Consider the following 17,929-nt stretch of genomic DNA (forward strand, 5'->3'; position numbering starts at 1 on the left):
TGTCAAGAGTGGTGCTTTATTTCACTCTTGAATGATTTTTGTCAAGATTTTGACATTTTTAGCGTTAATGAATTCAGCATTTGCTGCCTCTCTACACTCCTCCTTGGAATACACAAAGTAACAGAGGCTCGCCAAAAATATACTGTTCAGAAACATTAAAGTAGAGCATTGAGTCAGTTAAACTTCTGGGATATAGATCTGGTCAGTAAAGTAGCAGAGGGGGTTGTTAATCAGTTTTAGCTAATTTGGTGTTAATGAAATTAACAACAGGTGCAACAAGGAGGCCACTAACAAGTTTTCCCTGCTTATCTTTTCTGTTTTTCACTAGTTTTGCATTTGGCTAGGGCCAATGTCACTACTTGTAGCATGATGCAATACCTGGACCCTGCAGAGGTTGCTCAGGTAGTTAAATTCCTCCAGGATGGCCGTTGCCAGAAGGTTTGCTGTGTCTCTCAGCACAGTCTCAAGAGCATGGAGGAGATTTTGGGAAACAGGCAGTTACTTGGAGAGCTGGCCATAGTAACTCATCAGCAGGACCAGTATCTCCTCCTTTGTGCAAGGAGGAACAGGATGAGCTATAAAAAATGACCACAGCAGGCCACTGGTGTTAATATGTTAACATTTATGACCAAACAATCAGAAACAAACTTCATGAGTGTGGACTCGGGACTAATGTCATCTAGTGGGCCCTTTGCCCGACACCATGGAGCCTGAATGGCATTTTCCATTATGCTGCCTGTAACATCATTGAGCGTGACTTGTTTGGTGTTGTGTTCGGGGAGACATATCCATACAGGAACACACAGACGTCTACAGGATAGGCATCTGCACCCTCACTGCCATTAAATATCGGAAGGAAATCCTTGGACCCATTGTCAGACACTACGCTGGTGAAGTGGATGCTGGATTCCTCCTGGAACTCGCCTCTTGTGACGAGAGTATGCAGGCAGTTCCTGCAGGATGAAGGAATTGATACCATTGATTGCCCCCCGGCTCGCCTGACTGAAATCCAATAGAACCTATATATTTATTTATTTTGAAACATGATGTTTCAATCCATTCAGTGCCGCCCGGTTACACGTAGGACTGTCCGGTAGCTCAGTGATGCCCTGGTCCAGATCTGGGAGGAGATCCCCCGGGACATCATCAGTAATCTTATGAGGAGCATGCCCCAACATTGTGGCCATGCATACAAGCACATGGGGGCCAAACAAACTACTGAGTTGCGGCAATTAAATTTCCACAAAATGGACTAGCCTGACACATAATTTTGTTCATTTTGATTTTCAGGGTGAATTCAGCCATCTGTTGGTTAAAAATGTTCATTTCTACCAAGAGTTGTGTCATCCTTTAATTCCTAAAAAATCATGGAGCATGACCTTTTTTTTCAAATAAGAGGTTTTCAGCATAAGAGGTCTGATTTTTAGTGTTTTATCTGTTTCTTTAGTTTATTTGAGGAGTGTATGACAAGTAAGGGGCTAAAAAGGGGGCTAGTAGAATCTTCCAGCAGCACTTCTCAAAGTGTTTATCTTGGGTGTTATTCTTGTCTGTGTCTACATGTGTGATTTCCATGAAAGAATGAGAAAACAAGAACAATGAAAACAAAGCACACATTCTTTTTGGTGGGGGTCACGGCCTTTAATATCATCAGCTGGTGCTGCAAGGTTAGTCTAGACTATATATGGACTGGACCTTCAGACTGTGTGCACACTGAAGCAGTGATGTATGGCTTCAATTATGCACACACACAACATGCATTTCAAACACTGGAAAAGCAATGCGACTATAAATTAAAATCAGTTTGAAAGTTCTGGTGAGCCAACATATTTGCTAAATACTGTAAATCGTTCTTGCTTGAATAATGTGGAATAGTGCAGTATTGTGAAAAGAACTGCAAGTCTACCCATGACTCACAGATGCAAAATAATATTTATTATATATTAGGAAAGCAAGCCCTTGTGAAAAGGTAGATTAACTGGATGAAAACTCCCCCAACAAAACAAATGAGTCTGAAATTTGTTTTTAATAAATTGTACTTTGCTGCCAAGTTACATTTTATAATTGTGAAATTTGACTATGAACCATTTTCCTACATGTCATCTTCCCAGTTTAATGTATAAAACTGACTCATATTTCCAGACCCTGGTGCGAAAGCACAGTATACGAATAAAAACTGAAAACTTTGTGAGTAGATGACGTTTTAGTTTATTTTGAGAAGAAAACTTTTATTTCCAGAAGGCTCAAAGCTGCTGGAAGTGGTTTGAGAACTGTGAGCTTTGCCAGCAAAAACAGTTTTTGGTTTTTCACACTTGAACCCACTCAGACACACGCATACACATACCGCAGACGACACTTGCGTGGATAATTGTGTGTTGCAAGACTTGGCATAAAGCCCAGGCTGCCAGTTTGCTAAAACTGTAACAATATTATACAAAATTATTTTGCGAGACATAGCAGACATTTAAACTGATTAGCAGGAATGTTCCTAACAGTATAATCTAAATATTTTAATTGCTGTTCCCAGAACTGCGATGATGAAAAAAAAATGTGTGCTAAGTCAAAATATTTGACTTTGTGATCCAATCAGAGGTGAGCTGAAGGCTTGCATGAGTCTTAGGTAATAGTGAGTTATGAATTCAGTGCCTGGTGGTGACTACTAAACATTAGTTGTAACTACAGGCTGCATGTAACAAATACTTTTCTTTGCAGACTTTTTATCTTTGTAACTCCCACTGTTGTGAAAACATTCAACAGCTTCGAGTCAGCTATATGACTCGAAGCTGTTATTCTGAACAGTGGAGTGCAGCAGTTAAAGCATTTTTATGTTCTCACACTTACACACAGCCACACGTATTTAAAAACATACATTTACAGAATCCTGGGGTGTCAGACTTTACATAATGCTGCCTTGTGTTGTTTTAAAATTTTAACTGCGTGTTTTTACCTCAGCTGGAACACCGAGACTGTTGATATACAAAAGACTTATGATGGTTATTATGGTTCATACAGTTCAACTCAATTCAGATCACTTCAGTAGCAAATTATAACTAGAGATGGCACGATACCACTTTTTTGTGTCCGATACCGATATCATAAATTTGGATATCTGCCGATACCGATATGAATCCGATATAGTGTGTTTTTTAATCAACAAAAATGTTTTTTTAATATCTTGCTGCTTTTTGTATAAGTTCATACTCAAGTTAAAAAACAACAACAACACTAAAGCTATTCTGTTATACCTGTATGTAAAAAAAAACACACTGCACCCAAAATATTTCATAGATCAGCAACACTGATCAATCTAATAAAGTTAAACCTGCACCATCCTTCCTATTCTGGTATTTTAAAGAGTACTTAGCAGAAATATTAAGCAACCTAACTAATAGGGTTGCAAACTCCCAGCAAAAGAAAATAGGGAACCCCCCACCCTCTTCCTCATGATGCTTAATCAATGTAATCAACTTTAATTTGATGCAGGGTGAAAAAAATTCACAGAAATAAATTATTTTTCAAGAATAATTAAATAGATTCAACATCTTTCTTCAACAGAATTGCAGAATTCACAGATGGTACTTTCCCAAAGGAAAAAGTACTACAGCTTACTAGGGTATATTAGACTTAACAGTTATTATATACAGTAATGGACTTCTATACATTTTACATCAGATTAAAACTTTGGGTGTAAGATTCAGATAATTATTAAATAATTAAAAGCTAGATATTTTAAATGAGAATAAGAAAGAAAATTATGTCTTTGTGCCCCCTTTTCCCTGTTAATGCCCTATCGGCCCCCCTGGCTAAACTTTGCTAGATCCGCCCCTGCACAGTTACCAGCCGTCAGCTGCGTAGAAAAAGATCCTGGTCTAGAAAGTAATATTAAATAAATTCTAACAACAGCTTATCAAGCTTAATAGTGCTGCTGTTGTTCAGCCGCTGGTTTCCTCTTTCTGGTGAGAAGTGGGCCAAAAACAAAGAAAAGCCGATCAGCTGATCATTAAGCAGTTTCACGATTGAAGTAGCAGAGGGAGGAAGAGAGAAGAGGCAGTTGCTCTATATATTGGTTGTTAAGCTTAACGCGGGAATGCTTTACAAACATTCAGAGATGAACTTACACACTTGCTTTACTTCTATCTGAGATAACTTCCTCGGAGATAAAATGTTTGCTAGCAGGCTACAAATACACACAGCCGCTCTATCACGTGACCACACTGCTCTGACGTGCTACGGTTATGAGCCGAGTTACGCCGTGTCGCAAGTTTTTTGAGGTGCTTTTTTGATATTTAATGGATCGGATTACATTTTTTATTTGTCTCCGATATCTGATCCAGTAATTTAGGTCAGTATCGGACCGATACCGATACGTAATATCGGATCGGTTCATCTCTAATTATAACAACAGTTACCTTTATTTTCTAAGGTTAAGACATTAATATAATACAGAGAAAACCACAACAATCAAATGCTATGAGCAACCACTTGGGGACAGTGGGGAGAAAAAACTCAATTTTAACAGGAAGCTCCAGGCTCAGGGAGGAGCAGCCAAGTTGCAGGTGAGAGGAAGAAGACAGAACAAAAAACACACTGTGGAAGTGAGCCAGAGATTAATATGCTCAGCTGATCATGGAAAGCCCCCCCTTAGGGAGCCCAAGTATGTACTATAAGGTTTTTAATATAAGATGGGGTCTGATTATTTAAGACCTTGTACATGAAGAGAAGGGCATGAACCATGTGAAAGTCATTACTGAGGGTGCTGCACAAAGCCACGTGTTGATTTCCTGCTGCTCTTAAGTTGTGCATGAATGCAATATTAAGTTATTTGAACCTCTCTTGAGGCAACAGCTCACTCCACAAACTTTGCCTGCACTTAAAAGTTACTTTTTTCTTTTGTTTTAACACAAGAGGAACCAAGATGGACAGACAACATCACTGCAACATATAATGAAAAGACAGGGAAGGAGTGATTCCTCGAGAAGTCCTCAGGGTCTGAGGTGGGATCTGATACCTCCTGACAGGAGCGGTTCATGTGATTGGGAAGGGAGAAGTTTAACCCCCTAGGCTGCATCACACCCTCTTTCAGTCCGCTGCTTTAGATGAAAGGATGTGAGCTGATAGGGTGCAGTGTGTTAGACATATATCGAGAGGGATTTAGCCACAGAAACTGTGAATATTGTCTGAGTTCATGTTTGACAAAGGTTCCTTGTGCAAGTCAACACCCTTATTAGGATTATTTAAAAAAAATCATTAATATTTAAATACAACACACTCCCATGTTGTGCCTCTCTTAAATTCACTTAGTCATTTGAAACAGCATCATCAAAACAAGCAAAGTGGTTTAAAGTATAATCAGTGCTAGTGTGCAGAATTTAAAATGTACCCTTTTGGCCAGAGAAAAGGATAGACCATCGCATAAAGATTGATTTGCTACCACTTTGCAATATATATCCCCATAAAGATTCTGGGCCTATCGATATATTTGTTTGCTCTTGTGCAATGTTAGAGTCATTACTTTAAAAAAATGTAATGTATTACACAATAATACAGTTACAAAGTACACCAACAACCAGGGGTTTCTTCCTGTTAAACAGGCTTTTTTCCTTCCCACTGTCACCAAGTGCTTAATAATAAGAAAATAAGCAATAAGAAAGTAATATATGATGAATAGTTTATATAATTGATGATAAATATGATGGATTATGCTTAATTAATGAGGATACCTAGAAGAGCTTCATTTTAGCTTTGACGTTTTATCACCAAGCTAACGGCAGAGTTGAGGTGGATCACAGAAAAATGTTTTGACCACTGTGACTCTATTTTAGAAACAGGTACAGGTAGACTTAACGCACCGCTACAAGCCTGACTGCTCATCACTGCTTTTGTCACCTGCTGAAAATCAAGCTTTGGCTGCTCAGCTGGAAAGTAATATTGATTTCTCCACTCCTGAGAAGGTGCACACTTTAGCCTCCTCACTCCATACTAGCTGAAGTCAGCTGATTGTTACAGAAGTGCAGAGTAAAAGGTCACCTTATTTTACTGAGTTACAAAAACAGTGTAATCTGATTACTTTGCACACATTATGCCCAACACTGCTCATGTGACATGCTGGATATTTTTTTCTTTCTTTGCATGATGTGATGTCGAGCAGCTCTCGAGTAGAAGTTTGCACACACTCGTGGAGAGAGGAATTAGCATTGTTGGACTGAGGAATCAGTGCAGGAGTGAGATAAGAGATAGGACCCATTAGCCTGGGCAGTTAGCCTATTTAAAGGCAGTTAATTATTTACCTCATTTACACTATAGAGGCTAGGCTGGGTTTACTCATTAGACTGCTTTCTGTTATTGAGCCAGACTGAGATAACTTGGGGGTTTACTTGATAAATTTCACAGATATGATAGTCTGGAGCACCTTGAAAGTAGTGTGATCCAGTCTCATGTGGCAGCACTGTGGAGGGGGTGGGTAATTTTGAGTCCTCCAGTAAATATTACAGTGTTACACAGCGTGTGATTGTTGCAGGGTTAGACCTTTTAGCCCAGAGGCAGTACACACAGACACTACTGCACATGCACACAGCCCAGAACTAAGCATGTACACGCAACAGTAGGTGCATGAATGAACACACACTTGTACTTAAAAAGAGGTGCATAAATTAAAAACCAGACAAGACTCCTCTGTTGTTCTGTTGTTTTCTGTTCAAATCATGAGCCTTATAAGCTTCCATTTCTATGCATGCTTGGAAGTTGCTGTTAACACAGGCTGTGGTGGTTCATTACCATGCACTTGTGTGTCTGTATGTGTTTTTGTTCGTGTGTTTTCTGTTGAGCCCATTTGTCTATTAGGGTGTTATTTTTGTTTTTTTTCTGGGCCAGTTGGTTGCACCAAGGAGGCTGGTGAATCTATCACACTGAGACAACCGATCTTCTCTTCTCTTCTCTTCTCTTCTCTTCTCTTCTCTTCTCTTCTCTTCTCTTCTCTTCTCTTCTCTTCTCTACCTCTGGCACCATATGCCAACACATCCCCTCTTTCCCACCCATCCTCCCCTCCTCTTTTTCAGTTTTTTTTTTCTCGTTTTTTCTCTGCTGATATTAAGAGAGACAGGGTCAGTAGCATTCACAGAAACAGGAAGGACTGGAGGTGAGAAGTGCTACATGGCAGGTGAGAGAAAAAATTCCCCATGTAAATTAACTCTGTTTTTCTTGCCACTCTTCATTTTTTTCCCCTCAGCTTTCATGTCTCATGAACAATTTGCCATCATTCACCGTTGTTTGCTCTGCTTTTTTCTGTTCGCCTTACCTTCCTCCTTCCTCCCCGCTCTATTTTTACAGTCTAGAACACGGGTCATGTGCAGGAGCCTCGGATGTGTGAGAAAGAAAGTGTGGAAAAGGGAAAGGGGTGTATGTACAGGATGTGCACGAGTGTAATGGAGAGAGGGTAGTATTGTTCTGGTCGGACAATGTTAGCGCTCCCCCACACAGCTTTGGCAGCGATATATTTGCTGGGGATGTAAGAGGCAGCACACAATAATGCATTAAAACAAACACAGTAAAATAAGAGATGACATACTAAACTTATGTGTGTGTTTTTTTCCGTACATGCAAAGGGAAGCAAAGCTGGAAGTTTTGCCTCATGCTATGCTAAGAGCGATAGAGTGTGAATTTCTAAGTGTTGATTTCTTTGCACAGACCTCCTGCTTGTTCTGCAGAATGTGCTGCTGTACCAAGCTGAATTGCTTTCCTGCACTTATATTCTGCTGGCTTCAAGCCGTCCTCTCTGGCAGAATTATGTGCTTGCATGCACGTTTCCATGTGCTTCTGTGCACAGATCACTTACTTCATGATTGCTTTACTGTGTTAGAGTTTCCTGTTTTTATGCAAATCTGTATGTGTGTTTACTTGTGTGTGTTTGCGCGTGCCTTCTGTGTTTCTGTGTAAGTAGAAAGCCATAATTAATGAGCAAGTTTTTTTTAACTCATGTTAACACTCACAGAAACACATCTCAGACCGCTTACGCTGTCACTTCCGTAGTTTATGCATGTTACGCATACATTCTGTATGTGTGCGTGTTTGAGAAAGACTTGTTTTTACCTGTCAAAGAGGACGTAACGTCACGGCTGTGTAACTGACTCTCTGCTGTTTGTCATGTTTCTCTCCTTTTTATCTTTGACCATCTAAGCCTTTCAAATCCAGACTGCATAACCTTAGATATTCCTAATCCCATCTGTCTTTCTGACAGATGTCACAGATTTATTCCGTTTTCTGCATGTCTCTCTAGTTTCTACCCTTTTTTGTCAGCATCGTTTCACCGACTGTTGACACATCAATAGTCAGATGGCCCAAATGCTAATTAGCTTCACCACTGTTATTAACATCCATGAGGGGAAGTAACCATAACGCTAACGTATCTCAAACTAGAATGAATAATAGATGGTACAGCACCTCCTTTATCGCTAATGAAAGCCTGCAGCTGTTCCTCATTTTTGGAATGCCACTACAGAACGTGAGGAAAAGAGAAGCTCCTTTCACTATGTCTATGGAGGCATACAGAGCTCATGCAATAAGAGACAGAAGAGATGCAGAGATAGAAGAGATAAAAGGCAGTTGCAGCGAAGGCGTGGCGTAAGCGTTATCTGTCCTTTGACAGACAGCGCAGAAGCAGGACAGGGGTGGTTGCACGAGGTCGTGTCCACGCTGTTACTGATAAAACACTGCACTTACTCTGTCAGCCCCTCACCCGTTCTGTATTTGAAAACAGCTAATTATGTTGTAGACTGGTGTCATAAGACTGAGTAAAAATGGAAAATTTGTTTGAGGGCCTTAATAACATTTATTACCAACTATTAAAGGGCAGATGTAATTACTTAAGCAGGACATATTGCCTCAGTGGACAGATGGGCTACAGTATCTGGAAAACATTCATTACATTTAGAAAGGGTTACATATGAGTGGAGCTGTGTCCATGGCAGTTCTACTGAATGTCCTTTGTCCTTTCTTTCAATGTGCAGGCTTTTGTTATTTTCTCTGTTGAAACCCATTTTAAAATACGTGATGTAATAGGCACATGTGAAATGTAAAAATTAGGCCAGAGGTCAAATCTGGCATGGAAACGTTGATATTTACAATCCTGATATACTAATCTCATGTCCTAAATGCTTCTAATACAAACAAAGGCAGTAAATTTTAAGCATAGTTTTAAAGATAACAGATATTTCAGAAAGGTTTGACTTTATTTGACCCTGAAGAAGAATCTCCATATATTATTCCTTATATGCCCATTTGTAGTCAGTACAAACACTGGAAGTAAGAAACATAGTTTTAAACAGGTCTGTATAGCAATATTATCACTTCAGATCTATTTACTGACTTTGAAGGAGAGGTCAGAGGTCAAATGTTACACAATATTTAAAATCTTTATATGGTACTTTCTATATGTTGACAATACACACCACACTTATCAGAATCATAGTTTCTAAGTCATAAGGCTTTTTGTCCATTTTTGATCAATAAATCATTAAACGGAAATGAAAGGGAAATTCTAATGGATTTTTATTTAACCATGACCCCATGCCACCCCTCTACAAAGTTTTTTTTTTATCAGAATTCATACAAAACACCACATATGAACGGGCGGAGAGCTGTATGGGGTCTTCACACCTCTGTTCACCCCTGGGCCGGGAGAGTGAGTTGGCTGTCTGGTCGGGGTCTGGGATGCAGGGAGGCCCAGCATCCCAGGAAATATGTCCTGAGTCTGGGGGCGGTGCCTGGCGCCCATGGTTCAGTCGGGCCCCTTCCGGAGGGTGGAGGGCCCTCGGTCTGCTCCAGCGTAGCAGGTTGCTGGCGGAGCCTACGGGCATGTTGCCCTCTGTGGCTTCTGCAACGTGGCTGCTGGGTGACCCCACCGTTTGGGGCTCTCCTCAGCTCTTTTCTAGGAGGGTGGTGCTGCTGCCCCTCCACTGGTCCTCCATGGGCTCTCATGATCTGGGGAGCATCTATATCTGGGGCCTGGATCTGATGGATCCACTTGGGAAAATAAATCTGCTCAGCATTTTTCTTGGCCTTCAGACAATAACTCTGTCTGCTCCAGTGCTGAATGGGACAGGCAAAAAAGAATTCATACAAAACGTTTTGAGCTATTGTGTTTACAGACACAATGACATGCAGGTATGCACACACAAAAACATAACACCCTTGGTGGAGCTAAAGACAAGATTTATTGTGTTGCATTGTAGAGTAGACGCATTTATTGCTGAATGGTAAACTAAATCTTAAAGCTTTGTCTTGTTGACGTGCAGTGTGTATTTATTTCATTGCTATAAATTGTTTAAACCACTGCACAGTGGCCCACTCAAATCTCAGTGTGAAAATGACAACCACGGCTTTTGCTAAGTGAATATCCATGCAGTGCCACTTCCCCACAGTTTCTATTTTTTTCTAAAATAACTTTATTAGAGTGTAAGTTAAGCAATTTGTGTGGTTTTCAGGAAACCTCATGATCAGATGTATTAAGACTAAGACTCCTTGGAATTTATTTTTACTTTACTTACATGTTAGAAAACAGCAAGGCAGAAATATTTGGCAAGTTAGGCAGAAAGCTCGGAGTTCTCCTGAATGGTCTTTGTGAATCATCAGTACAATACTTGGGGTCTGCAGTATTCCCTTTTAAACAAAGTTCTTTGTGTGCCGTCCTAAAACTGGCAAGTGGATAAAAAAAAAACATTGCTTTGTGCCTTTTGGTCTTTTTGTATAAGGACCAATTTCTATTGTTGGCCTTGAGCTTAGGAAAGATGTTTGTTTTTTCCCCTTCATTCTGTGAATAACTGATAAGAGAGACGTTGTAAGGACTTTGCTGATAACCAGCCAACAACTGGAGGTAACTAGTGAACTCACTATTGTACAGACATCTGATTATTACAGCTACATTAAAATTCATGCTCCTTTCAAAGACGGATTCCTATTAAACCGTCCAATAAAGGCCATATCCTGAATTTGCAGTTCTTCCACAGAAATAAACGTCACTTTTAACTGACCTATAATAGCTTGCTCACTGCAACCCTGTGGGAAAATTTTCCCACTGTTTAATGAAGCCCATAGACAGAAGTTCCCTCTCTCATTTTCTCTCTGGAGTTGAAAGCCAGATGTTGTTTAGCACAAGGGGAACAATCTGGCCCCCGATGAATGCAGACGCTGTTAGACTAAACTTGACTGGATCATACAGGATTAGGACTGAAGATGAACTAGAATAGACCCAAAGGTCTGGGGTGAAGTAAATTAATGATTAATTGGACCAGAAGATGTAATACAGGAGGACCTTATTCTTGTAATGCACTATACATAGACAGAGATAATCTTAGACTGGGGTGGGATGGCCCAGACTCTACTCAAATAGCTCTTGTAGAGCAGAGAGAGATTGATCTGTTCCTGCAGAACACAGACAGACTAAGCTCTGCAATATCAGATAAATGTCCCCCCAATTCACTCCTTGTATTCTGGATGCTAACAGCATTCTTTGTTCTGCGTGAGCCTAAACTTTCCAGTTCCCAGTTGACTTGTCGGTAAATTTTACCAGTTTTCACACTTTGTTGCACAGTAGCAACAAAGTCATTATGCAAAAACTGTTATCTGCACCTGCAATTCACGAGATTGAACTAATTGTACCGTCAGCTGCGTCCTTCACTCACACTTGTATCAAAGGGGATGCATCTGTAATGTGACACAGATGAGCACATCAGATTGGGGAAACCTGCAGTCAGCTGAGACTGAAGATGTCACTTGGATGAGTGACGAAGTGTTTCTCCCATTGAAAACGCTTCGTCCAGATGAACAGAATCAACCTTTTGGGACCGACTGAAAAAGTCACAAACCTGATGACAGCTCTCATAGCAGCGAGGTGAACGCTGGCTGACTGCAGAGGTTAAAACATCCAGCAGAGAGGAGTGAGACAACGATGCCAGTTATCAAGCTAAAGTGAAATGAGCTGTGATTATACCAGAGTAATTAAAGTGACATGTGTAGATTTCTTGATATCACTATGTTACATGAAGCAGGACTACGGACACAAAATAATACTTATGTTTTATTTTCCGAAGAATACCGCTTCTTGAAACTCATATTTTAATTAGAAAAGCTAACTGGTCATATACAGGAGCACCAATCTTTCCACGCTTAGTAACACAGCTCACACACATTTGACATTTGATGAGTAATACTGCAGTATGACTCCCTGAGTGACAAAGGAAGAATAATAGCACGCATGCTGATATGTATCCATGCCATGAATTGTGGCTTTTATAAAATTTATTTGAGAAATTTTAATACACTAAAGCACAAATTGTGCTTTAGTGTATAACGCACTATAAATCATCATCAGAGCCCACTTAGAATAGAATAGAATAGAATTCAACTTTATTGTCATTGCACATGCACAGGTACAGGGCAACGAAATGCAGTTTGCATTCACCCAGAAGTGCTTTAGCCATGACATAGATATATTACAATATATATTAGCAATAATATAGATATTTAAGTATATTACAGAAATGGGTCTATTATGGTATGTTATAATGTACACGGTATGAAGTATGTTATGAATATGCTATAACTATAAGTATGTACAGGCTGTAGTGAGTACAAGCTATGAACAGGATATAAATATGAAATAAAAAACTATACAGAAATCTGAGATATACAGTTATACAGAAATGTGAACTATGCAAGTTATAAACAGTTGTAGGATTAAAAATTATCGTATGTACAGAATGATTATTTACACAGAGCTATACAGTAGTGCAGTTAGGATAAGTGAGATATGTGGATAATTTCTACAGAGGCTATATAAAGTGCTAGTGGTTCAGTCCATGTTGGTTCAGTCCACTTCTGATATTAGTGAAACACAATAATATAACAATACAGGTGAAGAACAGACAAACACAAGGAATGCTTCAGTATTTTAGTGAAGTTTAAAGAAATGTTCCAATGTCGAATCATTTTAAATTGCATCTGCTTCAGTTTGTTCATGTTCTTAGGAAAACCAACCCAAGTATATTTGAGAGTTTTTCAAAATCCACTCCACTTTAAATGAATAAATCAGTTTCAAATTCAAATTTTATTTGTCACACACACAACCATACACAGTATGACATGAGGTGAAATGCTTGTAGCTGTGCAATGCAATGCCCGACCATTAAATGACAGGTTTTACAGTATTTACAATTTACAGGTTATACAAAATTTACAGATTCATTTACAGTAAAAAAAAAAAAAAAAAAAAGTGCAAATAGCAGAAAGTAACCTTGAATGATAATATGGCACTTTTAAGCATCCAAATATGGCTGCAAATTCAGCTCTGGCTGTCCCCACCATGGGTTTCTACCTCTGACTTTATACTTTTTGAAACTACACTCTGGCAGTCTTGTGCTGTCATAAGCTTTTACCAGCTGTAGTTTGCATATTCACATCTTTATGCGTATCCCTGTGTTTCTCTGCACATGTGCTCCTCCTCAAATTTGTTTTTATCTCGGGCTGAGAGTTGGCACATTAAGCTGGACGCTCCTGCTCGGATTCTCAGGGCAGTACAAGGGTAAACAGAGATAGCTGTTTCCATGCATGTCGGTCCTGTGATAAGACCTTGGGACCTGTGTTACTGTTGCTCAGCCTGCCTGTTATTCTTTAATCTGCTGCTGCATGCAGTTTCTTTAATGTCACTTTCACACAGCTGATGAACACTTGTGTTTGAAGCGCCAGCTGCAGTCAGTGCACAATGCTTCAGAGTATATGAGAGATTGTAGTGAATTCATGGGTAATTTCTTTTTTATGAGATAAAGTTTGAGACAGAAAATGAGAGAAGGGATGCTGGGACAGCCGGGAGAGCGGGAAAAATGTGAGCGAAACCGCTCTGCTTGCACGAGATACGAGTACATCTGCCACTCCCGTCTCTGCCTCTTTTTCACTTTCCCGCCCACTTTTCTCCCTCTTCCATCCGCCCACCTCTTGCCTCCCTCTCGCTCTCTCCAATCTCATTTCCTGCTTTTCTGTCTTCTATCCAGTCCTGCTGTGTGTCAGTGTATCCGACTAATTCAATCTCCAGTACACAGGCACTCTGGTGTAATGACCCATGACATTCAATTAATGCTTCTTGGTAGGTTAAGTCACCAGTAATTGTATGTGTGTTTGCCTGATGTGCATGTGTGAATCCCTGAGTCGGTGCTGTGTGTATAATCTGGCAAGGGTGACAGCCAGGGTACACACATTTGATGCCCTCGCATAAAGTAAAAAACACATTTTAAAAAAACTCAATGAATAAATAAATGTTGGTGTTGATCTCGTGGTCTGTGCAAAAGAAAAAAAAAAGAACAGTTATCTTAGTGTGGTTGGGGTTTCTATACTGATGACATATGAAAGCCCACAGCTGTCAGTACGGGCTTATTTACTGTACTGTCATTACTCTCCGCATTATCACCATCGCTGCCTCTCGACCAGCTGTCACAATTATAGGATTGGTGTCAAGAGACTGTGGCACGTCCTTTAAGGGGGTTATGTGCGTCTGAGAGACACGGAGTATTAAAACACAATGACTCAACCTGACACACACCTGAACCGACATGGTGAAGGCAGAGCTAGCAAACACACACACACACGCACACACATAAATAAACACTGACAAAGAGAGTGGCTAAATTGGTGCTGATACACACAAACAGTTTTGAACACTCACACCCGTGGCCTCCTTTTAGCTTCGCGTGGCCTCTAGCAGATACTTTCAATTTGGATTAGCATAGCCTTTTGGAGCTTTCAGCTCATACTCATTATGACTGTAATCCAGTGTGTATTGTGCATCATCAGTGTCACCGTGGGCTTTCAGTATTTAATTACTAGTCTAACCTGGGTAATCTTCTAGTTATGCTGAAATAACAGTGCATGCAATTTAGAAACATATGCATTTAACACTATAGACTGATTGTTATGTCTTATCATTTATGCTAATCATCCACAGTACACTGCTTAATGTAACACGATCCTTCTGTTGCTCTGAGACCTTCATTAAACACACACACATTAGGAATGACTTTAATTAAAAGAGGAAACTTTAAACAAAAGTCCTGTAACTTCCACATTAGGGAAGGTCAGGAAGAATGTCTCATTTGGGAAAACCATAGCAGTTCTTTTTTCCCCCCCACATTTACCCTGCTCATCCCATCTTGTCAAACCTAGCTGTCATTTTGAAGCTTTTGTTTTTCTTCTCTCTCTTGTCCCTGCTCCATTTTCTCCCATTCTACCTCTGTCTTCGGTAATGATCTAATTAAGGCGGGTTTTGTTGCCTGCCCACTGTGTGTAATTGCCACTGGGGTGTGCCTGTACTTCGCTCTGCAATTACCAGCATCATTCTTTTGCTCCCGAATCAGCTAATTAAGCCTTATGGACAGCGAGGTGATTGTAGCCGCATTGAGCGTCACGAGGAGTCAGGAATGCCCATTCTCTTGTCTCACTCCTGGGACACACAGAAATAGTGGATTTGCAGTGGTTGCCATGGTAGCCATCGCCCTGTCAGATCGTGTGCAGCGACTGTCAGTCAGATGATCGGTGTTTCTCTTTGTGTGTCTGTGTTTATCTGTTCATCTGTAACTGAGACAACAACTTTGCTCTAGGTCACCTCTTCTTTTCATTATTAAGGCTCAGTCTGCACAGGAGGGGACAGGAGGCCAAACAGAGCTTGTCACAGCTCCTGTTTAGGTCCCTGGGTGGACTGGCTGTCATTTTGATTGATTATATTGCCATCTCATGTAATGCTTGCCTTGCAGTATGTCCTCGCTCAGCACTGCCTGACACATTTTTCCCACAAACTAGACCACGAACTTACTTCAAAATAATCTCAGCACTTTGTGGTACAAACATTTGATTTAATTTGGTGCATGGTTGCTTGAAAATGTGATCAAAAATGACAAGTGGTTAATCAGTAGTGAGATTCTTCATCCGGGTGACTTTTTTTTTTTCAATGTTCTCATCCACACATCAAAGAAGTCATCACAAATGGGGAAACTACCTCTTAGAAGACAGCGTTTCCATATTCCCACTAGACTTTTATCTTCTTTGAATCTAAATACAGCATCAAAACAAGAAAAATGGCTTTCACTGTTGCACCGTTGTATTCATCGAATCAGCTGTCTGCAGTGACTTGAAACTGAGTGCTAGAGGTATTATAGAATACAGAGCATCAGTGAGGAGTGTAAAACACTCATCTGTAGTATTCATATACTACATATATGGTTGTGGAACTCCTAAAAATAATGAAAATGCTAATTTAAGCCTCTTAGCTACCTCAGGTGTCGACGTTTGAACTCCAGTGCTTATTAAAGCACAGCCTCGGGCACTTATGTGTTATATGTCTCATACATAGCAGGTATCCTCTACAGTGCCATAAATTTGCATGGAAATTGCGTGAATAATGTGTGCCTATTTTCTAAATAGCCTTAGAGCTGATATTTGGCTGCAAGCGTTTAAGTGTTCATTTAATATGGATTTGAACTGTGCAACTCACTCAAAGTTGGGCAAATTGCCGTTATTTTTACTTTGAGTATTGGATATTTTATTAGAAGCTTTTAGTCCTTAAAAGTTTTGACTCCACATTCTGAATTGTTTTCCCTCTCACATAGGTCTACTGTGCAATTGTAAAAAAAATGTCATAGCAGCTGTGGTTTATTGGCTTCTCCATGTGGAACAAATTATGCAAACATTTGTGAGCTTGTCCTCGGTTGTGCTGACCTAAGTGGATCCTAAAGGTTGACGAAAGGCGAATTTTAGCTAATGGGTACAGCGGCACTGCAATTAACTGCAATGTGCTACTAATTTTTGCTTTTTCTTGGCAGACCTAAATGTTTTTCGTCTTCAGTGGGGTACCCAAGACTGTACATTATGTGACTGCATATTTATTTTTAAACATACAATGTGCATCCATTTATCATTTTCCTAATAAAATAAACTAATGAGGCACAGTAGTTCAATTCAGTTTTATTTAGATAGCACCAAATCAGTTGCTTCAAGGTGTTTTCTATTTTAAGGTGAAGATCCTGCAGTAATAGAGAGAAACCCAAAAAATTAGGGGATCCCCATGAGCAATCACCTGGCGACTGTGGAAAGCAAAAAAAACCCTTTTGACAATAAGAAATCTTCAGCATAACCAGGCTCAGGGAGGCGCAGCCATCCAACCTTAGAGTGAGGACAAGATAACAGATACACTGTGGAGAGCATGAGTTGAAATATAACAGTTGTGTGTATTAAGTCTGCCTGTTTTTCCCGGAAGCCAAGTTAAAGTTACGTTCATGTAAAACCAACCACATATCATATCTCTAAGAAATTGTTTTGTCTTATTTTGGTGGCTTCACTAAATCAGTGAAATCATATTACGAGAATCTTGGAAAGCAATAACTTCACTGTGAAACATTTTCTGGTCCTTTATCTGCAGAGATCACATGCTTTTGTCTTGGTTTGTTTTATTTAATTTAACAGAACTCCCATTTTCTTGATATTGAAAAAAGTCCAAAGGCATGATGTAAATGCCATAAATTTACTCTTGCAGAATTTGGTTCTATTTGCATAATAACAGTGGGCGATATTTCAGTTTCTCATGTTTCTCTCTCATTTCTGCTTTTTTTCCTCCCAGGCTGTTAGCTCCTACTCTAGCAAACACAAGTAGATGACTGAGAACTCGGCCTCCCATGATGGACAAGAAAAGTGGTGAGTGTCGCCAAGCCTGTAGTTAAACAAGCAATCCTCTTTGCTTCTAACATGTGCAGCAACCTTTTTTAACAACTGTCAGAAGCTTAATAAGTCAGACTCTATTTTTTGCTTTTATTCCAATATATAATCTAGTTCATGACATAAAAGGTGACATTTTTATCTCGCTGTTCCTTTCATGTGGCCAAAAACAGCTATGGGCTTATTT

General features: G+C 39.9%; 1 protein-coding gene across 5 annotated transcripts in view; it reads left to right on the plus strand.

Moving 5' to 3' along the window:
* Nucleotides 1–17,929, plus strand: part of kank4 (KN motif and ankyrin repeat domains 4) — a 79,422-nt gene that overhangs the window by 42,710 nt on the left and 18,783 nt on the right. For 4 of the 5 annotated variants that reach the window (XM_085137464.1, XM_085137463.1, XM_085137468.1 and 1 more), the window contains exon 2: nucleotides 17,648–17,721. In XM_085137464.1, the coding sequence (XP_084993590.1) occupies nucleotides 17,703–17,721 (19 nt within the window). In that variant the 5' untranslated portion in view covers nucleotides 17,648–17,702. Of the gene's footprint in view, nucleotides 1–4,370; nucleotides 7,154–17,647; nucleotides 17,722–17,929 lie in introns of those variants that run through there. The other variant, XM_085137465.1, reaches the window with a different exon arrangement.

The sequence above is a fragment of the Neolamprologus multifasciatus genome, chromosome 17 (assembly GCF_963576455.1).
Source record: "Neolamprologus multifasciatus chromosome 17, fNeoMul1.2, whole genome shotgun sequence".
Lineage (NCBI taxonomy): Eukaryota > Metazoa > Chordata > Actinopteri > Cichliformes > Cichlidae > Neolamprologus > Neolamprologus multifasciatus.